Here is a 27,061-nt window from a genome sequence, read left to right as displayed (position 1 = left end):
GTGTGTGTGTGTGTGTGTGTGTGTGTGTGTGTGTGTGTGTGTGTGTGTGTGTGTGTGTGTGTGTGTGTTGTTTACTGAAGGACAGTGTTTGACCTGTGAGGAAAAGGAATTTAGATCCTCCACAATAACGTTTGTATTGGACATTCTGTGACAAATATGAAAGACTTACACTCCACATGCATATCTATGGAGACGGACCGTCAGCCAGACTGAGAATATCAAATATTCATGGATTGTCTGTCGTTTGAGTTTGGCATTAATGGGATAAGAGTCCATTTTAATGATCAGAGATTTAATTAAGCTCCGGTGGTGTGACAGGGGCCGACTTCTTGAGACCAGGGAATCCTGAGAATCCCCCAGTCTTACTTTAATGAAACCAGCAGCGGATCATTTTCTGTAATGAGGAAATTGACTTGGATCTCATTATGTGTGTTTTATACCATTCCATATGTTAAACGCTCCAACTAAATGAAATTAACGAAAAGAAAAACCATCGTAATGTCCTCGTGTAGAAAGGATAGAAATTTTACTTTTTGAATAGTTTCAGGTCATTTGTGTTAAACTCTCTCACTGACATCACTTTTCCTGATCATAACTGCAACTGTTAACATTCAATTTATTAAACAAGAAATTATGTACCTTGAGCGCTTGAAATCAACTCAACTGGTCAAAATGGCAGATTTATGTCATCTGGCAACCACACAGTTTGCTTAGGTTCGAGCAACCTCACATTCGAGCTAATTCACCGTGCTTTTGCCATTAAGGCCCCTCGACTTTGGAACGACCTACCTGAGGAGATAAGGCTTGCAGAATCATTGACTTCTTTTAAATCACTTCTTAAAACCCATTTTTATAGAATTGCTTTTAAGTGATGTTGTCCTTTTATGTCCTTTTATGCAGTTCTTTTGTTCCCCTGTTTTTTTTTGGTTTATTTTATTCATTTATTTATTGTTTGTTTTCTATTCCATTTGCTTGTTTTTGGTTATTTGTTTGGTTTTGTTTTATTCATTACCTTAATGGTATGGTCTTTTTTGCCTCCTGTTTTCTTAAATGTTTACCGGTATTGACGTTATGTATGACTACGCTTTGCTTCTCTGTAGAGCACTTTGTAAAATCTGTTTTTAAAGGTGCTATATAAATAAAGTTATTATTATTTGACATGAAGGAGACCTAACAGTGATGTCACTGCACACTAATGCTGCAGGGAGCCTCTGAATCACTGCAGCAACGTCAAACCACTGTAGGCCGGTGCGCCCATGTGAGGGCAATATCAGACTTTCATCCCCTTCGTTTATGTATTCCCCCTGAAGGCAGACTAAGCTCTTTCCCTGTCTCCTCCCGCTCTCTCTTAGCCTGCTCTCATTCCCCCATCTTTCTCATTCTCTCTATCACCTATGTACTAACTTGTCCTGAGAAGACACACACTCCCCTGTCATTTGTCAACACTGTCAGCACAGATGGAAAGAAACCTCCTACCTGCCGGCCGCCCACTTGCACTTCTCCATGTCAAATCCCAACACAGCGGTGTCGGCATGTGATATCACCTCCGATATCAAGGAGCGCATCCAGGCAAAGATTCCCTCCAGTAAACGATAGAAAACTGTCACATCACGCTGGGAAAATTTAAAAAGTTGCCTCTACTTCATATAGATTCAAATCCCCGGAATCGATTCCTGTTGAAAAACTTGACTAATTAAACCTAAAGTTGGAAAACAGTGTTTTTGAATTAGACTTTGAGTAATCGTAAGACTCAAAAGAAATATGACTTTGATGGCCTGAGAAAGTAGCAGCTTATTTCTGGCTTGCTGTCATACAAGAAAATGAATTAATCTTCCAAGTCAACTCAAACGCTGCACATTGTGATTTGTTTGCATTTTAAGACATCTCGAAGCTTTTGTTTGATTTACGCATGTGACAGATTCAGTTTTTCCTGGTCCACTTCCAATCACTGCAGGAGTTTTAGCACATAAATGGACTCACACCACTTGGACACTTTGGCATATGAAAATATGTTTTTAAAAAATTCAACATCAATCAATTTGGACACAACCAGAAAGTTGTAAAATATTTGCAGAATAATTTTACTAATGAGCTTGAGGTTCATTGCTGTTCATGTGGAGTTCACAGACTCTGAGTTTTGGTAACGCAAACATTGTCAGACTTTCTTAAGCAAATTTGGCATTATATTCAAAGAAATGTAAAATGAATATATATTTTGTTTCTGGGAGGGAGCTCCCTTCTGGGCATGTCTTTAAATATAGTATGAATTTTGGTAGTCTTTTGTAAAAAAAGTTGCATGAATTCACTTTGACATGGAGAATATATGTGTGTAGGTCTGGGTATCGTTCAAATATTCTAGGTACCTGTACGTCAACTTTGATAGGAGAATGATAAAGTATTTTAAGAAATGAAATGGTATCGAATCAATTCGGTCTGTGCCATAAAAATAATTAAAGTTTAGTATCCATCCCTTTAATGTGTTAGTCTAATTTTCAGAAAAATAGAAACTGTGTTAAATTACTAAACTATTAAAGATTCGAGCTTGAAGTTACACTTCATTTAACATCCTAACTAAAATAGGATGTACTAAAATAGTCCTGACGCTGTTCAAATAATGTCTTCAATGTAGCATAACCTCCCGTCATCTCAACCGGATGCCTCCTTTTCACGCTGATTGCCTTTACATTGTCACTTGCCTAAAGAAAGGTTGCTGTTCATTTCTTAACTTTGCCACTGAAGCGTCAGAAGCAATTAAGCCTCAGCATTTGAGGTCCTGCTTTCAAGTGAAATGAGAAGGAGGGAGAGTGGGAGGGATAAAGGGGAGAGGAAATGAGGAAGGTCAGGCTGCTTACATTACAAAGATGCTGCATGCAGTGGCACAAAGTGCTCCAAATATTTTTTAATCTTCAGCATTTGTTTGCATTCGTGTGCCTTTTCTTTTATACAGACAGAGGGAGAGATAAAGAAACACAGTCTGATCTCTACAATGAATGTATGCAACAAGGTTGTCGAGGACTTTTACAGGATCATCACACAGCATGCAGTCAAATGACATACTGCTAATTTACAGCATGGTGCAGCACAAAGGTGGGAAGTATATATGAGGACGTTTGCAAAGTAATTACAGTTTGAAGGTAGTGGTATCTGACTCAAGTACTAACATGTTGCAGTACTTCACATTCACACTCTTCTAAAGTTGGACGTTTTCTGCCGTCTTTTCCTGAAGTTCAGAAAACATGACAGGGTGGAAAGTCTGAATTCCTCCATGGAGCTGTTTTTTTTTTTTTTTTTTTTTTTTTTTTTAACTTGAGGCTGTTCATGCCTTGTCAATAAACAGATTACTCGAAGTAAAACGTGCCTGATGCTGTAGAGTGAAACCTGTTCCAATTTTTGCATCATACTGCCTGATAAAACCATCATATTTTGGAGGAAGCAACTAAGGGAGGAAAAAGGATACTAAATGAAAAACCTGGGTATGTTTGTCGTAAAGTGAGCAGGTAATTTTGCAAATTACATAAATGGAAATATTCCTTTTTCTTGATATTCATGTTTTGACCACCTGATTATAACATCTACTTGTTACTTTGAGTGCACTTGGTGCTCTGCAAACATCTGGTTATTTATAGGAGTCAGATAGGATCACGGTAAGCAGCCAATATTAAGTAAAAGAAGCTGGCTTTAGTTTGATCTGGCGTGAACTCCTCAGGTAATGCAGTGGTATGCTGTTGTCTCTGAGCTCCAGTGAGGTGGAGGGAGGAGGGTTGGTGGAATTACTCTCAAACTCTGGAGTTCATTATGACCCCAATGAGCAATAAACATCCCTCAGTTAGCACAGAGAGCAATAACCCATTTAATTTCATAATTATAGATTGCTTTGATGTCCACGTTGAAAGGTCAGGATGAGTCGGGTTTTTTTTATTGCTCAGTTGGCGTATGTGAGAACAGGTTTAGTTGAAAGAAGAGGGAGAGACTGACAGACAGACTCTCCTGCTGAGCCTCTGACAACCAGCTGGCTGATTGGTGATACAAACACACACACACACACACACACACACACACACACACACACACACACACACACACACACACACTCGCACATTTTTAACATGAAAACACAGCGGAGGACACGCGTGTACCGAGCACACATAACCAGAGAAAATCACAAACCCATTTTTTTCACCGCCTGGAGTACGGAACTAGAAAAGACTTGTCACCTAGTACAAAAACAACACACTTCAACACACATTTGAGCATGTAGACACTAGATAAATGTGGGAAAAAAAAAAAACCAGCCAACCTGACATAGACACTCACAAAGAGAAGGAATCTTAAAAGCATGTTTCATCATGCCTGAATATTATTGTCTTTAAAGCAGATGAGATCCTTGAGAAGGTCTATTTGCTCATCTCAGTTGCAGTGAACGCTCCTCACAGCACTCTAGCCTTTGTGTGTTTTATTTGCTCTTTGTTAGCCATTTACTCTCTCCTCACTTATTGCTGTCCGCTCATCTTCTTTCGGCTGTCAGTGGATGGAAGATGGAGGCTTTTATGAGGGAAAACTTTCCAGGAAGAGTGGCTTTTGAGCTTACCGATATCTACTAAGGCAACAAGGCTAAATGAACCCTGTTATTCTAACAATGAGTGCAAAAGCATGGCAGTGATGTAAATAACTCAAAATATCATGAATTCTTTTGTTGCTTAAGGAGTAAAATACATTTGAGTTGTAGAATTTGTACAAATAAATCCAAAATGACTGATATGAAGACAAACAGCGGACACAAAGCATCCCCCTGTAAACTCTAATACAAATCACCCAATACTTTGTCCTCACCCTCAATCTCTTGCTCCCATCCCTCCTCACCCTGTCAAACCCACGATTCCTGACTCATCAGACACTATTGTCATGCACTCTCCATCGGCGGGCACACGATGCTAAATTATTGGCCCCTTTTTAATAAGGCTATGGATTGTTTGAAGAATGGCACCGGCACTGCTGTTGATTATATCGAAAGCCTGTTGTTTTATATCCTGCGAATGTCAGATTTCTGCTATTTACATCCCTCAACTCCTGCATGCCAGAAAATGATTATTGATTTTGCCAGAGATGAATGGGAGTGACCGCATGGAATTAAAAACAAAAAGACAAAAAGGGGCGAGCGGAGGTGGAGGTGGAGGCTGGGGGAGGAGGAAGAAGTGAGGAGTGTTGTGTGGTAAAGATTCCTCCAACAGGGATATTAGATGACGAACTAGACTTTGACTGGTTTCGGTATCTTTAAATTTAAGGAATTACAAGAAGAAAAACCCTCAAGCAATGTCACAAACCAGTGATCACACTTGACTCGGACCAGTTTTATAGCAACTTACACATGAGGGTTTTAGTGCCTCAGTTGGGCATCCATCTTGGCCGATTCTGTAAACAAAATAGTTCCATATTTCTGTCCTGGCAGCGCTTTTTCAAGCAGTTTTCGACGGACTGGGATTCAGTTCAAGACGTGGCGGACTGTTTGATGCTGTTGCCATGCTTTCGGCCAATTGTCTTCATTGAATTTTGAGCCTACGGCTACAATCCATGGTCAAGAGCCAGACTGCAGCTGTCTGTTCCAAGCCTTCATCTTATTCTCTTAAAGGAAAAAGATGCTCCTCTCAGACACTCTGTTACATATCAACAATCTGTGATGTTCAAAGCGTCCCAGGAGTTATTTTTCAGTGAAATGTTGTTGTAATATACTTTTTTAGTTAACCTTTTGCTTGTTTTGTTTTCTGTTCATTGAGTCATCATTTGAGCTTCTGGTTTTTCTGTGTTTCTTCTTTTTCCAAAAATGGTTGTTTTGTTGGTATTTTACTCTGAATAATATCACAGTGGCATAACATAATCTTACTCGGCAGCAGAGGTGTCATGCTATTTGTTAACGTGTCGGAGCGCCCCTGTGAAGTGTACAGTTAAGCTTTGACTTGTTGAGGTTTTGTAACCTCTATTCCAGCGGTGGCAAATCTGCATACAATCATCAGTCATGTATATTTTCATCGTTATAACTTTGTTAGTCACAGTGGTTTTCAGTCATTTTTCTGGATTATACATCTCAAGTGTTATTGTCTGATTTCCTGCAAATGTTTCACAAAAAAAAAGCCTTAAGGGTTTCTCTGTACTGAAAATTTTGAGGGCTTTTAATTCACCTTTGCCCTTGGGGAAATTATTGTTGTCATTTTGCGGTGTTTTCTGACATTTAATTTAAAAAAAAAAATCAATCAAATAAATCAAGAAATACAATTATGAAAGGAACTATTAGCTGCAACTTAACATTCTGTGAATGTGGTACAGGCAAAACAGTTTTGATAACTTTTAATCATTCAAGTAATGTAGAAATGCGAAACATGTATTTCTGGTTTCCACTTCAGTAATATTGTGCTGTTCCTCTGTTCATTGTACATAGTACATTTTTCACCATTTTAGAAGAGTTTATACAAGTCTAGCTCATGACAGCAGTGGAAAATGGACATGATGCTTGCAATTGTAGATTATTTATTACAATTTGTTAGTGAGATGCATGAAGCAGTGTCTTCACTGCTGTAAATATGGGTAATAGTGACAATAATCATTTGCATCATGATAAAAGTAGGAGTCAAGCGTTGAAGGGCAGGGGAGAGCCAGAAGAAGAGTGTTTAAAAAAAAAAAAAAAAAAAAAAGCAGGAGGAAGAGTAGAAAAGCAATTGAGTGATGAAGGAACAGTTTGAGAGGCAGACCTTGAACAACAACAGACAAGGACTGAGTCAGGAGAAAGAGTGGCATCCGAAAAATTGATAGAAGAGAGAGGTTGGGAAAAATGGGAAAGAATATGTAAAGAAACCGACAGGGAGTGGAGGAGGAAGAGCGGCAAAAAATATGACAGGAGTGGAATGAGGTGGTGGGACGACGGAGGGAGAGGGGGGACCGGTGACTGAGTACAGATAGATGAATGACATTTTGGATTCTCTCAGCAATAAAGTGTCTCCCTAGACACAGGCTGTCTGGGTTTAGATAGAGGCCGTCACACTGAAGGGCTCATTTGCCTTTCAGTTGCTCATTACATCCAACCCAAACTTATTTCCTCCTCTGGGAGGCCAGCTTCCCCCCTCGCTGCTCTGACTCTCACTCTGCATGTGTGTTTACATGGGCAGCCGTGCATGTGTGCTCATACATTGCATGCGTTCGTGTGTTTTTCCATGCATTTAGATGAAATGACAGCAGAGATGGCAGCTGTGTGTGTGTGTGTGTGTGTGCGCTTGTGTGTTTCATTATCTCTCTGGCATGTTGTGTTTGTGACACGCCACTTCACTGTGTACACAATTTGAATGCAACTGCTGTGTTTGGAATAATGCAAGTTAGTGAATCTTGCACAACACGGACACACGCACAACATGATGCGATTTATAAAAGGAGAGTGAAGCTAAACACACTTGAATAAACACACACACACACACACACACACACACACACACACATACATATACATGCATATTTACACCAAAGGCGCATCCTTGAAACACAAAACATAAATGTTCTCGAACCTTCCTTCATAATGATTTCTCCCATATGGTTCCTACTAATATTCTGCTCGCAGCCAACTCACTGGAACTGACACACGCACGCACACACACATCACGATGTGTGTGTGTGTGTGTGTGTGCTGATCACAGGCAGCCCTTCTGTGCTACATTAACTACAAACCTCATTTCCCCACAAAGAGAAGCCACGGGCTGAAAATTGGCTGGGACGAGTCATTAAACTTGTATCTGATACACACACACATGCACACGCACGCACACACACACACACGCACACACATCAGCTATACAAATGCCCCCCCCTCCTCCCCCACCCACCTGTGTCAGTGTAGCAGGTGATATCCCAGCGCCTGCTGAGAAATGATTGCCCTTTTGATGGAGGAGGTCCAGTATGTTGTGTGTGTGTATCTGTGTACAAATGTGTGTGTGCACTGGTGAGTCTCGACACTCGTGCCTTTAAGTGCGTTTCATGATGTTTGTTTGTGCTGCAGACATAAGGGGAATGATAAGTGACGCTGACTGCAAGGATTAAGACACATGCCCGGCGGGAGGAGAGGGAGGAACAAAAAGAGAGCAAAGGGGAAGATATTGTAAATGGAGGAGGAATAAAGGGGGAGGCAGAGGGAGCGATGGAAAACCACAGCAAGAAAAACAAAAATAGATCAAATCAAAGCAGAGGAAAGAGCATAAGCGGTTAGAAAAATCAAAGAAGGACAAACAGGAAGTGGCGCTATGGGTGGAAGACACCTGCTGAGACATGATTGATGGCTCTGAACCCCCACTGGCCTCAGATCAGCCATCCTGAGCTGTCAGAGACAATTTGAAGGTAAACTGGCAGAGGAAAAGCCTTAATAAGCAAAAACTAATGATAATTCCTTTTACAGTACGATAGCCTTGCATTAAAACCAAAACCAAAATTTACAACAGGTCACACTGACTCCTTGTCTGAACAAAAGGCAAGCTGCTATGTAAAAAAAGTACCATGTCGTAGTTAAATTCCACTGTCAGTCATTGTGTAAGTCATTACTTTTTTCAAACAGAGTGTCTCACTTTGGGATGAAACTTCATTTCATATACAGTGAGCTCGCTCATGTGAGGGCTGAGCCTATAAGCTGTGTGGCCGCCTCGTCAGCATCACCTCAGGGCTGCGGAACTTCTGAGCAGCAGAGAAGATGATGATGATGATGGTGGTGGTGGTGGTGGTGGTAGTTGTGATGATGGTGGGAGCAGTGATGAGGGGGATGAAGGCCTGTGGTCAGGCCGGTAATAACCGTCCACCTCTGATGTGGTGCGGGCTCCTGGGATGTTTGAAGCCAGCTGTGTGGGAGTGTGTCTGCTGACGAGAGGGATGTCTGAGCGGTTTGCAATGATGGGAAGGATGGTGGCTTCTCTTGGATGGAGTTTTATAACAAATCTATAACGGCAAGACTGTGTGCTTTTTGTGCGTGTTTTTTTTGTGTGTCTGCCAGGCTGTGTCTGTGTGCTTTCCCTCTACATACAGTTGTGCAGACAGTTTTGTTTGAACTAATACCAAGCTTCATAGTTTTCATCTCAGGTTTATGTCCCTTAAAATGATTTCTTGCAACAAAACACTGCTTACAAGAGTAAAAAGTTGATGTTGACAGCTCAGAAAATGATATATTTCAATATGTACTGTATATTTCAATCAGGACTGAACACGGAACAAAATGTAGATTTTGTGTCCAATTGATCTAAGATGCAACCTAATCAATTAGTGGATCAATAAGAAATTAAAAGTATCCATATAATTCCAGCTCCAGAACAAGACATTTTATGACTTTTTTTTTTTCTGTATTTTTGCAATTCTTTAGACAACTGATTGATCCATCAAGAAAATATTAATCAGTTTAATTAATGAAAACAATTGCTGTTTCCAACTTTGAATTGTAAATGTTTTGAGTTAGATTGATCTGACAAAATGTGCCCTGGGGTTTGGGAACTTTTTAATGTCTTTCTTTTTATACTTTTTAACTGTATTAAATAGAATATCAGACTCGGTTATAAAGACAGATTAATCAATAATGCAAATCACCTTTTAACCCTGACTTTGTTGATTTACATTTTTTTCTAATCTGATGCCTGGCTTGTCATCAAAGCTCTTCTCTTACTTTAAAGAGAAATGTGCTTAATTTAATAAATCTCCTTTGTTATTTCTGTGGAGCAGACCATTCAACTGCTAATCAATAATTCTAAACAATGAATTTGAAATGATTGCAAAGGTGACTGAGGAGCAGCAAATGTGATTTTGTAAATCATTTTTACATCTTGAGGACTGAACACGAGTGCAGGAAAAAGTTTTTAGGCTTTAAAAATATAGTTATTGATTTTCTAACTTGAGAGAAATTGTTTATGTTGACATTTATTGATCAGTCCTGAAATAGCAGGAATAAGGCAGCATAATTTCTTAAAAATTTCATGCGGCTCCCCTGGGAAGCCACTATTGACCACGACTTCTGTTTTTCACGATTAAAAACATCCCACTTCAGGAAGGACTTTTACAAAGACACCTAAAACCAGCACAGATAAATAACATTTTGAAAGTCTGTGGGATTCAGGATGAACTTTGATGGATGTTTTTCCCTTGTGGATTGGTCCAAATGTGACGGCACCTAGCTGAGCTGAAGCAGCTTCTTTAGTGTTTCTGAGCCGAAAGTCCACCACTATCCAACGAACGGAGCCGCGACCTCATGCCAGAACTTTGAACCTGCTCTGCTTTACTTATGTCACGTCCTTGTCGGTCTGCTGACCCCTGCTGCTGCCTCGCCACCCACTCAGTCAGCCATTACAGCTCCAAACCCAGAGGATGCACCCTCTGCCACCGCCATTCTTCATCTCAATGTTCTAACACAAATGAAAGAAAAAAAACGGAGGAATGAAGTCGTCAGATTTGTTTGTCGACATGATTGTTTTGAAGGTTTTAAAAATGTTAGTAGGTGTCAGATATTTTTTTGTCCACATCTGAAGTGATGTGAGCATTTACAGAAAATAAATAAAACTGTTTTCAGTAATTTTCACACTACATTATACATTTTATTAGTTGCGGCAGAGTCCACTATTCTCACAACGGACTCAGATCGCCCACCTAAGCTTAAGAGATGGAGAGGAGAGGAGAGGAATGAGACAGTCGAAGTCTGAATCTGCAACAGGAGGACAGAAACATGATACAACAGCAGGCAGAGAGAATAAAAGCGAAAAGAAGAAGAGATGAAGTGAGAAAAAAAAAGCACAGCTCAATATGTCAGTGATAATAGGCGAGGAGGTAACTGTCTGTCTTTGTCTCTCACTTCACGGACGGATCAGAAGTGCGCTCAACAGCTAGAACCACTGAGCACACATGCCTTTACACTGACACACGTCTCCGCTCGCACCTGTCCCACGTTGATCACTACAACTCTAAAATGGCTCCCTCAAAATAATGCTATGAAACAGGATTAAATTGTAATTCAATCTAAGAAGATTAAGTTCATTTGTTTTCAACTTCAAGGTTAACGCCAGCAGAACAATATGTAATGTTGCACTCAAATGTACAGACACAAAGACATATAATACACATCTATATTTGAACTGGATGTAAAAGAAAAATCACTCCACCACTACTGGTTGTAAAAGGCTGCCATGCCATTGTTGGTCTTTCCTTTTGTTATCTCTGTATCGATTAGTTATAAATAAAGAAGCATCATTAATGTAAATGAAAACACTCTAGTGAAGCAATGAGTCATTGCAGACTGCGTTATTGCTGAAGGCATGATAACTGTACTATGTGATACTCTTGCCAACACACACTTTAATTTGTTTGTATTGTTTTTCTTATTTCTGCTGGCTCGGTTTATTTCTGTTCCTCCCTCTCATTCATTGTACGTCCTTCTCCGACTGTTTCTGTTTCTTCTTTTCTTTTCCGGTATTTCTCTGCTCATTTTTCTCTTGCCTTTGATAAATGCATTGGTCAGCCCATTAAAATGAGAATAAAGGTTATCGTGAAGAGCAGCTGGAGATCACGATAATGCATCTCTTAAAGCTTCTAGTTGTGAACTGCCGCTGGCTTTGACCAAGCTGCATCCAATGATGCTCTACGGGCAGCTGCAGGCGTGGGTTTGGTGTGCAACAAATGCAAGTATTTGTACGAAAACCACAATGATGTGATTGGTCGAAGTTAACCAGTGACAGGCAGATGGACACCAGTATTTTTTTTGAAGTGCCTTCTCTTTTCTAAACAGTTTTCAGGGCCGACTTCTCAGATGCTCTGTGAAACAAACCATCTGGCGTGGCAGGTTAAGGCAAAAGTTGATTTAAAAAAAAAAAAAAAAAAAAACATCTTACGCTTTTGCACAGCTTACTTTGAAGCTCATATTATCTTATATCAAAAAGAGCTGTGGCAGATTAGATGGATAGTATGTAAGCCGCGCTGCATGACAAGCTGTCCTGCTGAATGAAAATAGGAGGAATAATTTCCCTTTTAAATAAGTGGAAGAACTGATTTCTTATATGCAAGATCCTGACTGGCAGGTATCAGCTTCTCCGGCAAACACAGACACCGAGACAGACACACACACCTGAACCGTCAAGTGGACACGGCCTCGTGTCACCCGATGCATTAACGGGGAAAAGGCAACAGCTCAATACTTACATTGTCCGCCGCTGATCCTGTAAAAAAAAAAGAGAGAGAGAGGGCAGAGACAGAGAAATGGATGGCTAAGGGCAGCGAAAACGAAATTAGGAAAAGAGAGCGAGAAAGAGGTCGAGCAGATGGATCTCGACACTTTCGAAATGAGCTGAGAGAAAAGAGCATTTACAGTAGAGCGTGTCGATATGAATGCTAATGCTTCGGGACGTCATTCCCACTCTCACAAACACAAGATTGTGTCTCTTTTTTTTCTCTGTCCATCCCTCGCTTACTTTCAATTCTATTTCTTTGCTTGGCTATACCTTGCTTACTCACACCGAATAAGAGCCACTTCTCTCTTTGTCTGTGTGTGCGCATGCGTGTGCGTGTGCGTGTGTGTGTGTGTGTGTGTGTGTGTGTGTGTGTGTGTGTGTGTGTGTGTGTGTGTGTGTGTGTGTGTGTGTGTGTGTGTGTGTGTGTGTGTGCGTGTGCGTGTGTGTGTGTGCATGCTGTTGGCTGATATTGGCTTTTGAAAGTTGTTTTCCCCTCACTTTTCACCTCTCCCCTCTGATCTTTTCTCACCACACACAGGCATAATAAACCCGCACACACACACCTGCGAGTAGGTTTCAATAACAGATTATTACAGACACCGCGAACCTTTCATCTCCACACATTGAAAAAAAATCCTCTCGCACACACACACTTATCGATCGGATCAATTTTAGATCCTCGCGGCGACTTCCTTCGAGTTTGTAGCCGCTTCTAAATCATTTCATCTAATAACTCGTGTGTGTGTGTGTGTGTGTGTGTGTGTGTGTGTGTGTGTGTGTGTGTGTGTGTGTGTGTGTGTGTGTGTGTGTGTGTATGTGGTCAGCAAATCTCATTCATCACTATAGTTCAGGTCCCCTCACTAACATTCGGTCCCGTACAGCCTGCACCCACAGCAATATGGAGGATGGCTGAGGAGAGGAAGTGCACTCGTCTTTGCAGAGCAAACGATCCATAAAGCAATATGGAGTTTATGAGCTCTCAATGTTGTTCAGTACAGGGACCAGGTCAACTATGCAGGAGCCCTTTGTTTTTTGCGTTCTCTCTTTCTGATATTGTTGTAGTTGGGTGTAAAAATATGAACTTTGGCTTATGAAAAAATTCAAGCAGTTGTACTTTCAGGACACGGCAAAACGTGAAATACAGATGGGTGATTCTCACTTACTTCTTATGGACACCAATCATCTTACGTGCTCCCACAACTACTATCAGAACAGAGGAAGCTACATTAACAGTTTTACTCATGTTTATTTGACCTTTACGTAACTGCAACAATCTCTTTAGATACAATTTTTTTTAATAAATTGATCTCATTGTCGTACTTAATTTAGTTAGTCTTTTTCTATTAGTAAAAAAAAAAAAAAAAAGGTCCATTACAATTTCCCAAAGTAACATTAGTATTCTTTCGCACAACCAACAGCCTGACATTCAAAGCTATTCAGTTTGCAAACAGAAAAAAACCTGGAGCCACAGTTGTTGATTGATCTTTTCCTCACTAATTGCTTTCCTGACTAATTGTAGCCACATTAATTTATTCCAAGTTTCCATCAGATCAGTATATCTGAAGCAGATAATAACAAAAACGGCAACATTATAAAAGGCATTTAAAGTCATTGAAACCCAACAATTCTCAAAATGGAACCAAAATAGTTGTCGCGCACAAATTTCAGACCTTAAAATGTCCATGACTTCTTTATTCAGAGCATTTAAAATCGTTAAACGTGACTAGAATCTGTCATTTTTTAATACATTATACTCATTTCCAAACAGTGTCTGTGGTGTTTTGTGCTTCAACTTTGGAGATGCAATTTAATAGAATATATGCTGCAGTCCGTTGAACAGGCTTTTTTTTTTTTTTCAAATATAATTTACAATTAAAATTCTTGGTTAAGGCATGACAAACATTTTGTTCATGGTGACGCCAGCCAATCTAGTTTGAATTCAGCAGAAATTTGGATTCATTTATTTGAATGAGGTCACAGAAATATTTAAGCTGTGAAAGTAGATAAATATGAAGCAGTGGAAAAAGGATGCTCCCTCGTTGCATTTGCACACGAAACCAGGCAACATTTGCAGTCGCTAGAAAAAAATAATATTTAACTTCAAAAGTGGGACCTATCCAAAGTTGAACCGCTGACAAACTTTAATGAGCAATTTAATTACATTGAGCCAAACTCCATTACGGTGCCCACACACACCAACACACAAACCTCCAGTCGTGCCTGTGGTAACGTGGCGGTGGTGCCAGCTGAATGGAGCAGATGGTCTCAGGACTGAGGCTGCTGACTGACTGGTGGAAAGGCTGGCAGAGATGGAAAGGGGGTTTGATGGGTGGAAATGGGAGGAACTAATTACAGTGGTAGCCTCTGCATTAGTCAGTTGTCATGCATTTATCATTAGCACTGCAGAATAAGAGTTGAAGAGCAGTTGAATTGTTGTTATTTTGAGTTTACAAGACATTATTTAAAAAAACAAAAACATCTTTTAGCCTAGCAGAATTTTAACAGCACCTTTTAAGGCAGGATAACACGTATCCAATGCCTTGTTCTACCAGATTTCCCCATTTGTAGAATCGTATTAGCACCTTGTGTCATTTCCTGCTTTTTATAATGGTTGATCTAACAAGAAAAGTATATACTATCAATATAAATTGACTGTATTTGTAGGTTTCTGTGCCTGGATTAGGAAAATGAATCTTTGCAGAGGGTGTTGAAAGCTGTGAGCAGGTTTATGTGTGTGCGCGCTTTCATGGCTGTTTTTGTGCATGTGGCTAAAACCATCTGAAAACTCCACCATCTTCTAATTGCCTGGCATTCCCACACACCAACAGAGCCGTGTCTAGTTATAGTATCTTCAAAGTCTTGTAATCTCGTCAGCCGAGTAAAGTCTCCAAGTGAAACCCTCTGGAAAGGTCAACCAATGCAATTTGAATATCTTTGATTAAACGGTGTGCCGTTGCCAGACCCAGACTGTAGGTCACTGCCTCAGAGAAATGATATCCACCCCTCTAACCTCACTTGTCCCTCACCGAGTCTCGACTCTCGCAGCTCCCTCATTGTCGAGGGTCACGTCTGCTGTTCCCTTTTGAGTAATTTACGTAATCTGCAGATGCTCGCTTCCCTCCCACTGTTCTCTCCGTCCTTCAATCCTCCCTTCTTTCTTTCTTTCTTTCTTTCTTTCTTTCAAAAAGGACCGTTTTAGTCCCAAAATCTCCAATCCTGAATGTTTCTTGGTCTGTCTCTCATTGTCCATTCATTATCTTATCCATTCTAAAAAAAAAAATTAAAAAAAATTCAGCATCTGTGCTTTACAGCAGCCAGTGAACCATTCATTTGGTGTTGTAGTTAATTTTCAGTAAGTGCAGTTGAAGAGTCCAGTGAAAACTCATGCGAAAATGTACATTTTCCATCCATTTTATTTCTAAAATATAATGCAGTTTAACTTATCTGGGTTAGCTGGGTGGTGACCATTAAGTATTAAGCAGCCACCGTATAGTAGCCTGCTGTATGTGAGCAAGTTAACGAGCTTGGTGGCATTTTAACTTGATGAAACAATGTATATCAATGACTGAAAACATTAATTCTGCTTTTTTATTATGATTTTGGCCAAGTATGTTCCTTGCATTAAATTTCCTCATTCTAAAAGTAATTGCACTAACTAACTCGCTCCACAAGACAAACTGTCTCTAAAGTGACACACTTTCTGTCTCTGTGTCTAGTTTGCCCCGGTACAGAGAACAAGTTGAGCACCCTGTCTGACCTGGACCAGCAGTACCGCACCCTGAAGAAGCTCTACGAGAACTGTGAAGTCGTCATGGGGAATTTGGAGATCACCAGCATCGACCGGAATCGCAACCTCTCCTTTCTCAAGGTATGAATGTGGAACTATGTGTGGTTTGTTTTCTCAGTAGGTTTTCACAGCATCATACTGTGATGGACTGTGTTTGCAAATGACATCGACTGGGTTTCAGGACCACGGATAGAGATGGACAGAAAAACTGAGGGTGAAGGTTTCAGCACCGCAGACAGTATGAATTAGATTTGAATGTTTCAGCACCATGGACAGAGACACAAATGCTAAAATCTAGAATATTTCAACATGTTGGATATGTAAAAAGGTTTAAATCCATGCAGATATAAATATTGGTAAATACTCATATTCCAGTTCCTGAATACTGCATACTATTTGCACAGGCACCTGCAATTCTGAAAGTAATTGAATAGGTTAACTGTATCCTACCAATTCTGCTGTCTTTTGAATAATAGTACAAACTAACAGTTACCTGTAGAGGGTGTCTTGTCGCATACAGTTTATCTAATACGGTTACCAATTTACCAAACTCTCATAAGTTGTATAATTCCTTTCAGAGACAACAGTTGCTCAACTTGACATTTGCATTCAAGGCAGCAGATTTAGCTGAATATGTTATCTGGGGTGTGGGGGGAGGTCGGGGTGTGGGGGCCTTACAAGTTAAGCATCTTATTCACTTCAAGAGAACTCGTGGATATTGATTGAAGCCCTTTGCCAGGATAATACAACACCATACAGTACAATGAAGCTAATGATAAGAGACACGGGTAAGATTTACAATGGGAGAAATGACTGTGAGAAGCTGAGAGACTGCAGGCAAATGAGCAGCACTCTGAATGTAAAGTGCCATTGGCATTCCAGCCGAACAATGTCGTCTCCCATGGGTATAAAGCTGTGTGTGTGTGTGTGTGTGTGTGTGTGTGTGTGTGTGTGTGTGTGTGTGTGTGTGTGTGTGTGTGTGTGTGTGTGTGTGTGTGTGTGTGTGTGTGTGTGTGTTTGTGTTTGTGCATTTTTAGGGCTGTGTTTTAAAATTCACTTATTCCCTTTTGCATGGGCATATACTGTATGGAGCCACCAGGCCTGGTCTGTGGCCCCTGCTGTGTAATGGAGTGAGGTGTAGTCTAATTACTGGGCCACAGCTATCAAATGAACAGCATAAACAGTCCCATTAGGCCCAGCATCATTAGGGAAACAATTAGGCATCTGGGGGATTGTTAACTGAATGTTGAGCGGCGGGGGGGAGGGGGTTTGGGAGTTATTTGGTTGCCATGGAAACACTGTAGCAATCATCCTATTGGTCAGGAGAAATCAGAGAGACCCGATCTAACAATTACAGTGCTAATGAAATTATGCACTGACTTATCCAATTGTCAAGCAAAAAACAAGACTTCAGATTAAACTTAGAAACATGTTTGTCTCCGAACTAAAGGCTTTAAAATGTTTAACTGAAGGCAGAAACGTCGGGCTGCTTCATGTTTGCAGCACAGCTCTGAGAGTTTCTGCACTTTTCTGTTGTCCTTTTGTTTGCCAGTCTGCAGTTTTGTATGCTTACAATATGTGCATCATGGTTCATGCAAAGTTCAGCATTGGCATCTGCACATACCATCTCCACGTATATGCTGCTCACATTTCAACAGATACAAACTCAACAGATATACATTCTAGCTGGAAATGGCTAAGAAGGAAAAACAGCAGCTCAGAAGGTACATCCAGTCTATATGTGGACACATGAATGGACATCGTATGGAGGGAGGGAGACATTTGGTGACAGTGCGAGAGAAGAGCTAGAGGGATGTCACTTTTATGGCAGGCAAAAACAGCTGCTGTGCTGAAATTACAATGTTCAACTACCGTGCCGCGGGGGTGTGTGTGTCTGTGTCTGCATATATCTGTGTGTGTTTGTAGGGATGTTAAGAGAGCAGGGAGAAGGGGGCGACAGGGCACAGATGTGGAGGGAGGGAGGGAGTTCAGGGATACACAGGAAGGCATGGTGGTTTTTGCCTGGTGAGATGGTGACAATTCGATGGAAGATTTGGCCTAAAGCCTCCTCAAGTTCAGTCTCTCTGAGGTTGCTCAATCCTTTGTCTCCTTTCAGTGGACTCCTCAGAAGTACTTTAGGTTGGAGGATAATATTTTTTTGCACAGGCGTCTGAAGGGCATCACCGTGCTACCGCTTGGCACACCCCCCTCTGTCTAGTTTGCTGGCCAGCTCCCCTGGACGCTGCCTGTCTGTCACTCAGAATGACCCATTTTCCCAGAAGTGAGGCGTGGAGCCGCTCCAAGTGGCCCGCAGTGGCCCGCAGTGGCTCACAACCAGCTAATGATGTCACCTAGGCTGAAGGACTCTTCATTAAAGCCGGATCAATCTGGCGGCTCGTGCTGCAAAACACAGGGCATGATGCCAGGGCTGCAGCTGAGAGCGGAGGGACGGGGGATGTCCGCCTGTGGAGCCACAGAGTGACATACAGCGAAGTACGTGCGTCTTTGAGTGTGTTTAAAGTCTCAAAGTCCTCTCAAGAGGACTGAATCTATCACAAGTTACGGATACAAACGCACATACTTTTACACACAAAGAGACTTCAGCAATAAAGAGAGATGAATGACACGGTCACTGAGGTGTATACTCTATGTCGACATGCAGACAGAGACACTCTTTACTGAGCTTATCTCTGGCAAACACCAGCCAGGAGAGACGGAGAGAAATGAGAGATACAGCTTTTTAAACCAGCACTCATTTCCAAACTTTCTCTTTTTTTTAAAGGATGGTCACGTAGCTCCGCGACTTCAGTTCAGCGCAGTCGGGAAACAGAGGAGAGAAGAAAATAAAAAGGAATGAGACAGGAGAGAAAAGAGACCTCTCGCACCAAAGGCTTCCCATTTTCCTTGGGCTGTATTTCAGCTGCAAATGAAAGCACCTCAGTTTCTGCAGCTCAGCTATTCTCGAAGGATACACCCTCAAAAATTTGTGAGCTGCCTCATATGCTCCGTAAACTATTGTATATATGTCTGTGCTCTGTGTTAGCATGCAGTCCAGATGTTAGATTTGCAGGAATGTTGGACAGGTCTTGAGTCAAAATGAGGTTGCAAGATACTTATAGGGAGGAAAGGCCGCTTAGCTCGAAGCGTTGATAATCATTTTTTATGATGAACTTTCATCCTTGCTATTTTTTGCATTATGATCTTGTCAGCTCCGGTGCATTTTTTTGTATCTTCTTCTTCTTTCATGTCCTTGCTGAGATCAGTGTATTAATCAGAGATTCCTGCCTCTATGCATGTCATTATTCAGAACTCATTTGATCGCTCTTCTCTGTGTCTGAGAGTGGACCTCTACGCCATTAATTTACTGTGAGGCAATAATTCAGACTGCACTCTATCACACTTGTTTCACCGAGTCTGCCCTTCAACGATGTTTACCATTCATCCGGTTCCTGGTGATGTACTGTACGGACATTTACTTCTGTGTACTTTTGATCGGGGAACATTTTTCATGCTTTGGGCTCTTTAGTTACAATTAGGGAAAAGATCTACACATTACAGCAGATAATAATTTAGAGATTTATATGTTACCGATTTGTGAAATGGCCCTTTCCCGTTTCATATACATGTACAGTGTATAAATCACTTCAAACATTTCAAATTGCTTTACAAAAGGCATCATAAAACACTCAAGACAGGATGAAGAGGATGACATTAAACATTAGAATGAGATGTAAAAAGCACAGATACGTTGTAAAACAGAGGAAATTCCTGCAGCCAGACTCTTTTCAGAGGAGTGATGACTGTTATGGTGGCAGATGATCGATCACTACAATCACATATGGGTGCATTGTGATAACTTCTGAATCCGAAGCTGAAGCTGTGTGTCTTTTGGCCCGGACTGTGTGCTGCGGGCTTTAAGGATGAGACTCAGAAGAGAGCTCTGCCCTCAAAGTAAGAGATGTTATTTACATGGAGAGACAGAGCGAGGTAGAGGAAAGGTCCAGTGAGGAGGTCAAGTGCTCCTCTCTCTCGCTCCCTGTTTCGGCACTCTATTGTGGCAGAATGGCTGCCGTAGGGCCTCTTCACCACGTAACGACACCATCAGCCCGAGCAACGGTTGGAGAGGGCCGTGCTAGCCAGGCGGGTTGTCCAGTTTCATTAGCCTCTGAACCAGCTGAGGAGCTCATAAAAGGTTGGGACTATCGCCTGGAACGGGAGGTTGTTAGCGCCTCGCGGGCACCCAGCAGCGTTTGCATAATTACAGCTCTTAAGGCTGGGAAAATTAGCACCCTGCTCGTGCCAGCCAGCACCCTTCCAGATCACCGTGGCGTTACCATAATGTATCTTGTAGCTCGGTAATTGTAAGGTAATGGAAACGTCTAAATCCGAGAGAAGAAAAATATAAGATTTTAGTCTTTGTTTAATTTTTTTTTCCCCACTATCTTACCACAGTGTAGCTGCTTCCTGCAGCTGAGTAATTAGTTAAACAGAAGTAAAGTGTGGGAGCTCAGAAAAAAAATCAACTACTGACGGATGTGATTTTCTCTGTTTGTATGATTCCCATGTTTCAGGAAATTCTGGAGATTAGGGATTTCTTCACAAGTGTTCTTTGTTAAGAAGATAAATTTGTCACAGAAATTCAAAAAAAAATGTATTCATACCAACAAATGATACTTATTAGGATAACCATAAAATATTTTTTTCCCTAAATTTGATTTTATTACCCCTCTTCCGAGCTATGACACATGCATGTGTGTCTTTATTCCTGCACCCTTTTTTAAACATGTACAAAGGGACAAAAAGCAAACAAATCAAAAACATCTTGAAGCTTGACAGCTGAACACAGACAGCTCTGTCATTCTCCGCCTTTCTAACTCTTTGATTGCCACATGCAGATGAATACAAGCTTGTGTTAGCATTAATGCTACAGCAGCAAGAATCCCTCTCTTTCATGTGAAGTGCTGCTGAGACTGGATCAACTTATCATTTCTGCTTTGTTTCTGTTTTACTTGAGCAGAGAGGTGCATGCCTTGATCTCTTTTATGTTCAACGGGGTTCAAACACTGATGTTGTGATGTGCATAACTTTTCAAATTACCTGATGTTTACTGTGGGGATCTGCAGTATGTATATGCAGCAGAAAACTGAAGAGACAACGAAGAAAAACATCTATGAGAGAAAAACATATTTAACTGTGTCGGTACTGCATCTGCCCAAGTTAATCACTCACAAGCTATTTGTGGGCAGACATCCTTCATCTTAAGCATGGCATAGCATGGCTTTTTGATACCCAGCATCGTGATAAACCATATATAGATATACAAGGCATGCTTTTTAAAAATTCTATCAGATGTCGACACATGTATTATACAGTCACTTTTTCATACATCAGTTTGTGAAAAGTTCTGCAGCACAAAAAGTTGGCATCACGCAGGCAGAACAGTGGCTGCATAACAAGGTTAACATATACAGCGCATTCATTTTGTTTACATTATATAGTTGGCAAGTTTTTAGAAAAGTGTAAAGATAAAAAAGCCAAAGGAGAGTCGGGGGTCACCACATTTGGAAGTGACTCCTGTGGGAGTTGCAGCTCCTTAGTTTGGAAGTTGGGGTGTCTTCTGCCCCGAGGGGGAGCTTGGTAGGTGGTACGACTGAGACACTGCTCCTGCTCATTACTGGGCTCCTGGTTGTCTAGCCTACAGCACTGGAGAGTTAAACAACAGCTCTACACTGCAGAGGGGCCATATAAACAGAACAGATGCACACATATTCATGCAGCACATATTAAGGAAACATAAGCCTGCACATTAAACATGCATGCACAAAATCTGCCTAGTATTCAGGATCCGATCGTCCCATTCATCTCTTCATGTGTGTGTGTGTGTGTGTGTGGTCGGCAGCATGCCAGCTTTTTTGTGGGCCTGATCAAAGCGGACATGGTGCAGAGCAGAGGTCTCAGAGGTGAAATTAAAGCTTTGCCTTTTCCACAGCATGGAGGGGGAAAGTGATTACCGTTAAATTAAAAGGTACGACCATAAAAGCGTGCCACGGCCGAACCCTCGCAATTCATCAAAATGATCCCACGGCGCGTCTTTTGCTTATCAAATTGTAAAATATTGTCCATGACACTGGCGTAACAGGAGCGTAATTAATGCACTAAATCAATTCCAAATCACTCTGCGCAGAGTGGCCCTGCCGGGATGCCGTCATTATCGCAAATTATGGTGGCAGATGCATGGGGCCGAGAGGAATGGATAAAACTCCTCTACAACCAGCTCTGTTCATTACCCCCCTCTCTCTCTCTGACTCACCAAGTGACAAACAAAGTGGCATGCCTCCTCACTTACAGGTGTACTACCTTATTACCAGGTGCAAACAGTTTTATTTGTGAGCACTATTTTTACAGACTCTTGTCCTGAAATTATCCTGCAGACACGTGGCTTTCAATGACAAACCGCATGTCAAAGAGAGTAACGTATTCCAGTTAGATTTTACTTTAAATCTCGGGATGATCAATACTGAGAGGATCAGCACACAACTACCATTAAAATACGGCTGTTTTATCACTTTAAAGGGCTTATTTACTCCCACCGCTGACTGCATGAGATAACAAGGCACTTGGTGCTCTCATGTGGTAACAAAGAAAAACTTGTATATATGTATTTTACTTTTAGATTCATGCTTTTTTTTTTTATAAATAGTTTATTTTACTCTGTGGGACGACTGCAAGGGAAATTGGAGGAATAGGCTGCATTTAGTCTGTAGTTGTCCAATACTATGTTCATGCAAAAGTAATGTGTAATGAGCCCACTTGAATTTCAGTAACGGTAGTTGCATTATTTGATTTGAAAAAATAGATATTTACAGGACGGGTTACCACCAGAAGAAGGTAAATCACAGTGTTGTAAATTTTATTTTGGGAAGAAGCCCAAAAAATGTATAGTTTTATTCTTGCGTCACCTGGAAAGTTTGGAAAGATAAATGGTACTAACAACAATCTCATACTTGTTGAAGGAAGAGTGAAGTGAGGTCAGGAAACAACGCCTCGCTGCAAAACACAAATAAATAATGGAGTTTCTCGTCCCAGTCTTGTCTCCCACAGCTTCCCATGAACTTCTGAGGTTCTCAGATCTCGGCTGTGAACATATGAATTGTTACATTACGAGAACATTCCACCAGACTGAATAATTCTGTGTCTGGCTGTGCTTGGCAGCGCTAGTGTAACCAAGCTCTGAGATCATTTGACTGTTTGAAGGCAGTGCGTCATTGCCGCAGGATATATTATGCATGCTTATTGCATTTTTATGACATTTCCTAAAGATTTCGTGACTCGCAGTGATTTATATGATTTTTGCAATTGCATATTCCACAGAGTGTACAAAACAGAACTTTCTTCAATTCTGTGGAGTTCCATTGTTGATGTTGGTATTGTGTTTGCGTATGAAGTCCCACATTATGAGCATGCAAAACACTGCATGTTTGATAGTTTCATATTTAAATTTTTCTTTGGGTATTGATGGTGGCTCAAGATGCAAAGATGCGGGGAAAAAAGGCATTGAGAAAAGAAAAGCACATTTGCAGAGGAAGTTAGAGAGCAAAGCGGAGCATTTTTGGGGATGATTTTATTAAGAGCACCTACATCATTATCAGCAGAATAATCTAAAAATTAGATAAAGATCATCACTGCAGTTTATTATCATCTAATTTTGTATTCCGTTTTGGGAGATTCTCCCAGTTAATATATTTAGAAGAAGTTTAAATAGGTTTTATCTTTCATTGTATTTCATTACTGCATGAACATGTCATGAAACCGATTATTTTAACTTAATCATGTTTGTAGAAACCAGCTTATAGGCTTACGACTACCTCCAGCTGGACTGCAGCAGACTGTGATAAATTACGGGATGCACTTTGGTCTAAATACCACCCCTCAGCGCTGGTACGATAAGTGTGCATCAAGTGTGGGTTATATCTGCAGGCTGTTGGCATTTTTTACACTTTTTCCTTCATATCAGGTGGCGCTTAAACATCCGCTTAAGCACTAAGAATCCCAAATGTGGGCACTGGGACAGACCCAGCATGATGTACCTTAATACCAGTCTGCTATAATTGTCCTCTCTTTCATTCTTATAAAACTTGATGAAACGTTTTTGTTGGGGTTTAGAGTTTCCCTCAGTGCAGTGAAGCATAAGTCTGTCGCACAGATCCCATCCTTGAAAGCACCCTGCCTTTCCCTCTGGCCCTTTTTGCAGATATTAAAAACAACGCAGCCATGGATTAATTTATGTTTGTGTTTGTGTGTGTGTGTGTGTGTGTGTGTGTGTGTGTGTGTGTGTGTGTGTGTGTGTGTGTGTGTGTGTGTGTGTGTGTGTGTGTGTGTGTGTGTGTGTGTGTGTGTGTGTGTGTGTAAATTATTTCCCAATGCCTTTTTAATATCTTCCCGTCTTAGTTGGCTTTGGGAAAATTCGCCCGGCGTCATGCTGCTGCTATTATGGTGAGCGGAAGGAACAGATTGCGTTCTTCGGTGACATTTACACAGTGTATGTGTGAGTGTGAGCATGCATCTTAGTGTGTCTGTGTGTAGTACAGATATGTGTGCCTTATGTGACTTGTGGTGTCTTTATGTGCCTGTCTTTATGGTTTAGTAAATTAATAATGAGTCTGTTTGCATTCGTCTGGAAATTATTGAGATGTTCAGTCTCACTCCTGGTGCTGTGAGGCCTTACAAAGAGCACTGTTTATTTATATATATAAGTTAGTTGGCTGCAGTTTTGTACTGAATTGTGTCACTGCTCACACGATGTATTAAATTGAAATTGTGAAACAGTACAAAAACACATTATCCAAGTTTAGTGTCCAAACAAGACCATTTTTGGGGGCTGTGAGATTATCAAGAAAATGTGGCAGCTCCTTTATGACAGACTGCCATTTTTGGACTGTGAAAATAAAATTTCTATGGTCCGACTGTATTTTTGTTGCCATTATTTACTGTTTTCTCCTCTTTATTCTGTGGTGTCACAGCTGGTATCAATATGAATCATTAACCACTTTCACTGCCAAGTCACTCGCATTTTATTCACATTCAGCCTTGATCAACAGTCACTCGTTCATAGTTTTGTGTCGAGCAAAGAAAACTTGACTTAAAAGTAGCTTGTGAGTTGTGGCCACTGGCCACAGTTTAACTCGTCCCGGCTCGTCTGACAGCAGCCAATCAGATCAGGTCTTTGACACTTTTGTTATGTAGAAAGTACAAAGAAGTTGATTATAGATATTAAAAAAATGCAAGTTTTATGTCAAAGATGACTTGAATAAGTGTCTTGAATTCTGTATTTTGGAGTCCATCCATCCTTGTATATTTCGATTACTTAAGGAGATTTTCATTGTTTCTAAACATGCGAGTAGTATCAGTCAGTCTACCATGAGCGGCTAGATCGCCATGTAATGTGTACTGGAGTTCATGCTCGCCAGGCAATGAATATTAATAACGATCCCCTGATTTGTTTTCATCACCTTAATGTTGACATTTTCACATTTCAGTTAAATATCTTGACAACTAGACAACAATTTGGTGCACACATTTATTGCCCTCTTAGAATGAGTTTTCATAAATCTGGTAATCCCCTGACATTTCATCTAGTACCACAGTCAGGGAGACTTTTCAGTTTGTTCAATATTTCCCATCAATCTTAGCTGCACCTCATTACGGATTAGCGACGCAAAAACAAAATTGTGAACGTGGTAGAAGTTGTTTCCACAGAACACGGTAACACCACCTAATTGGAGCGTACAGGTAATTATGCCAGCTCAGCAAAACCATGTGATGTAAATGACAACACAAAAGCAGTTTATTCAGCCTCCTTCTCTCTTAGATGCTCTCACACTGTCCAGAAATGACTGCAGTTTAATTAGAGCCAGTGTCATGTCCATCCTGTTTATTATTACCAAGTGTTTTGGACATTTTCTTGAGATATTTAGGCACGCAGTGAACACTGCTCTCTTATACTCCTCAATTTATGCCTTAGGAGTTATTGAAGAACTTGTTTCAGGCATTTCCATTCTGCTCCACTTGCCAGGAACTTATTTTGTACTAAGGTCTGAAAAGTGTGCCTCTCTTGTTTCATTACAAAGTTAAAAATGTTTTTTGTACAGATATTATTATTATTATTATTGACAGATTGTTGCTCCCTATTCGAGCTACTGAACCACCTTGAATCGCAACCAAATCACGTGGCACTGACCACATGTTGAAAAGAACGAAAGTATTCCTTTAGCTGAACCACAGCGTTAGCCACATGGGACAAGTGTTTTTCCTTTACTTTGAGATTTGGGTGGAAATAAATGATGTGCTTCAGTGTGTCACAGTTTAAATGAGATGATGTAATCACATCTTCCTTCTGCTACCAAGGGAGGTGGGAACACGACCTGAAGGAGTGGCCGCAGATAACAATTAGCAGTATATTTAACTACTTTATTGACTCTGAAGTTTCTGTGAAGCGATGAACAATCTGACAAGCTCTGAGGCTAATCAGCACTTCCTCAGTAATAAAGGTGTCAGACATGGAGCCAAGTCTGATAAGCCACTTTAGCCAGCCCTCAGCTGTAGAGGAGAGGTTCGGTCACCTTCTCCTGTTTAAAGGAATAGTTCATTTTGGAAATCGGGTCTGTTCATTTTCTTATTGAAAGACTATTAGTACTTTTGCTATGACATTACCTCCAGCAGCTGGCCAACTTAGCTAAGCACAAAGACTGCAAGCAGTGTGATAAAATAACATCCTTTATTCCCTAATAACTGTAAGTAATTGTAGCTCAAACATACCAGTAGCTATCAGGCACCAGTTTATTGAAAGAAATAACTAAAAGTCATGTCCATAATTTGTATAAGGCAACATGGTGTTAGTGATAAGTTGGGTAAAGGTAGAGTCTATCCTTCTGTTCAACAAAATTCAGTGGGGCCAGCACAAATTGTAAGCAGCCTGTGAGAGCAATGCTACATTTTGAAGTCTGTCAGCTGAGTTAATTTAACTTCCAAACACAATGCACCAGTGTTTCTGTGGGCCTGA

At 40.8% G+C, this 27,061-nt stretch overlaps 1 protein-coding gene across 3 annotated transcripts in view; it reads left to right on the top strand.

The window, feature by feature from the left end:
- The window catches only part of LOC138620747 (receptor tyrosine-protein kinase erbB-4-like), a 216,708-nt gene that overhangs the window by 94,804 nt on the left and 94,843 nt on the right, over positions 1-27,061 (top strand). For all 3 annotated transcript variants that reach the window (XM_069698209.1, XM_069698210.1, XM_069698208.1), the window contains exon 2: positions 15,932-16,083. In XM_069698209.1, coding sequence (XP_069554310.1) covers positions 15,932-16,083 — 152 coding nt within the window. The remainder of the gene's footprint in view (positions 1-15,931; positions 16,084-27,061) is intronic.

The sequence above is a fragment of the Brachyistius frenatus genome, unplaced genomic scaffold, assembly GCF_029030835.1.
Source record: "Brachyistius frenatus isolate BFR_SWC_R1_liver_20210118 unplaced genomic scaffold, ASM2903083v1 Contig_26, whole genome shotgun sequence".
Classification (NCBI taxonomy): Eukaryota; Metazoa; Chordata; class Actinopteri; family Embiotocidae; genus Brachyistius; species Brachyistius frenatus.
The sequence above is the reverse complement of the archived record's forward strand: the minus strand, read 5'-3'. Positions and strand labels throughout refer to the sequence as shown.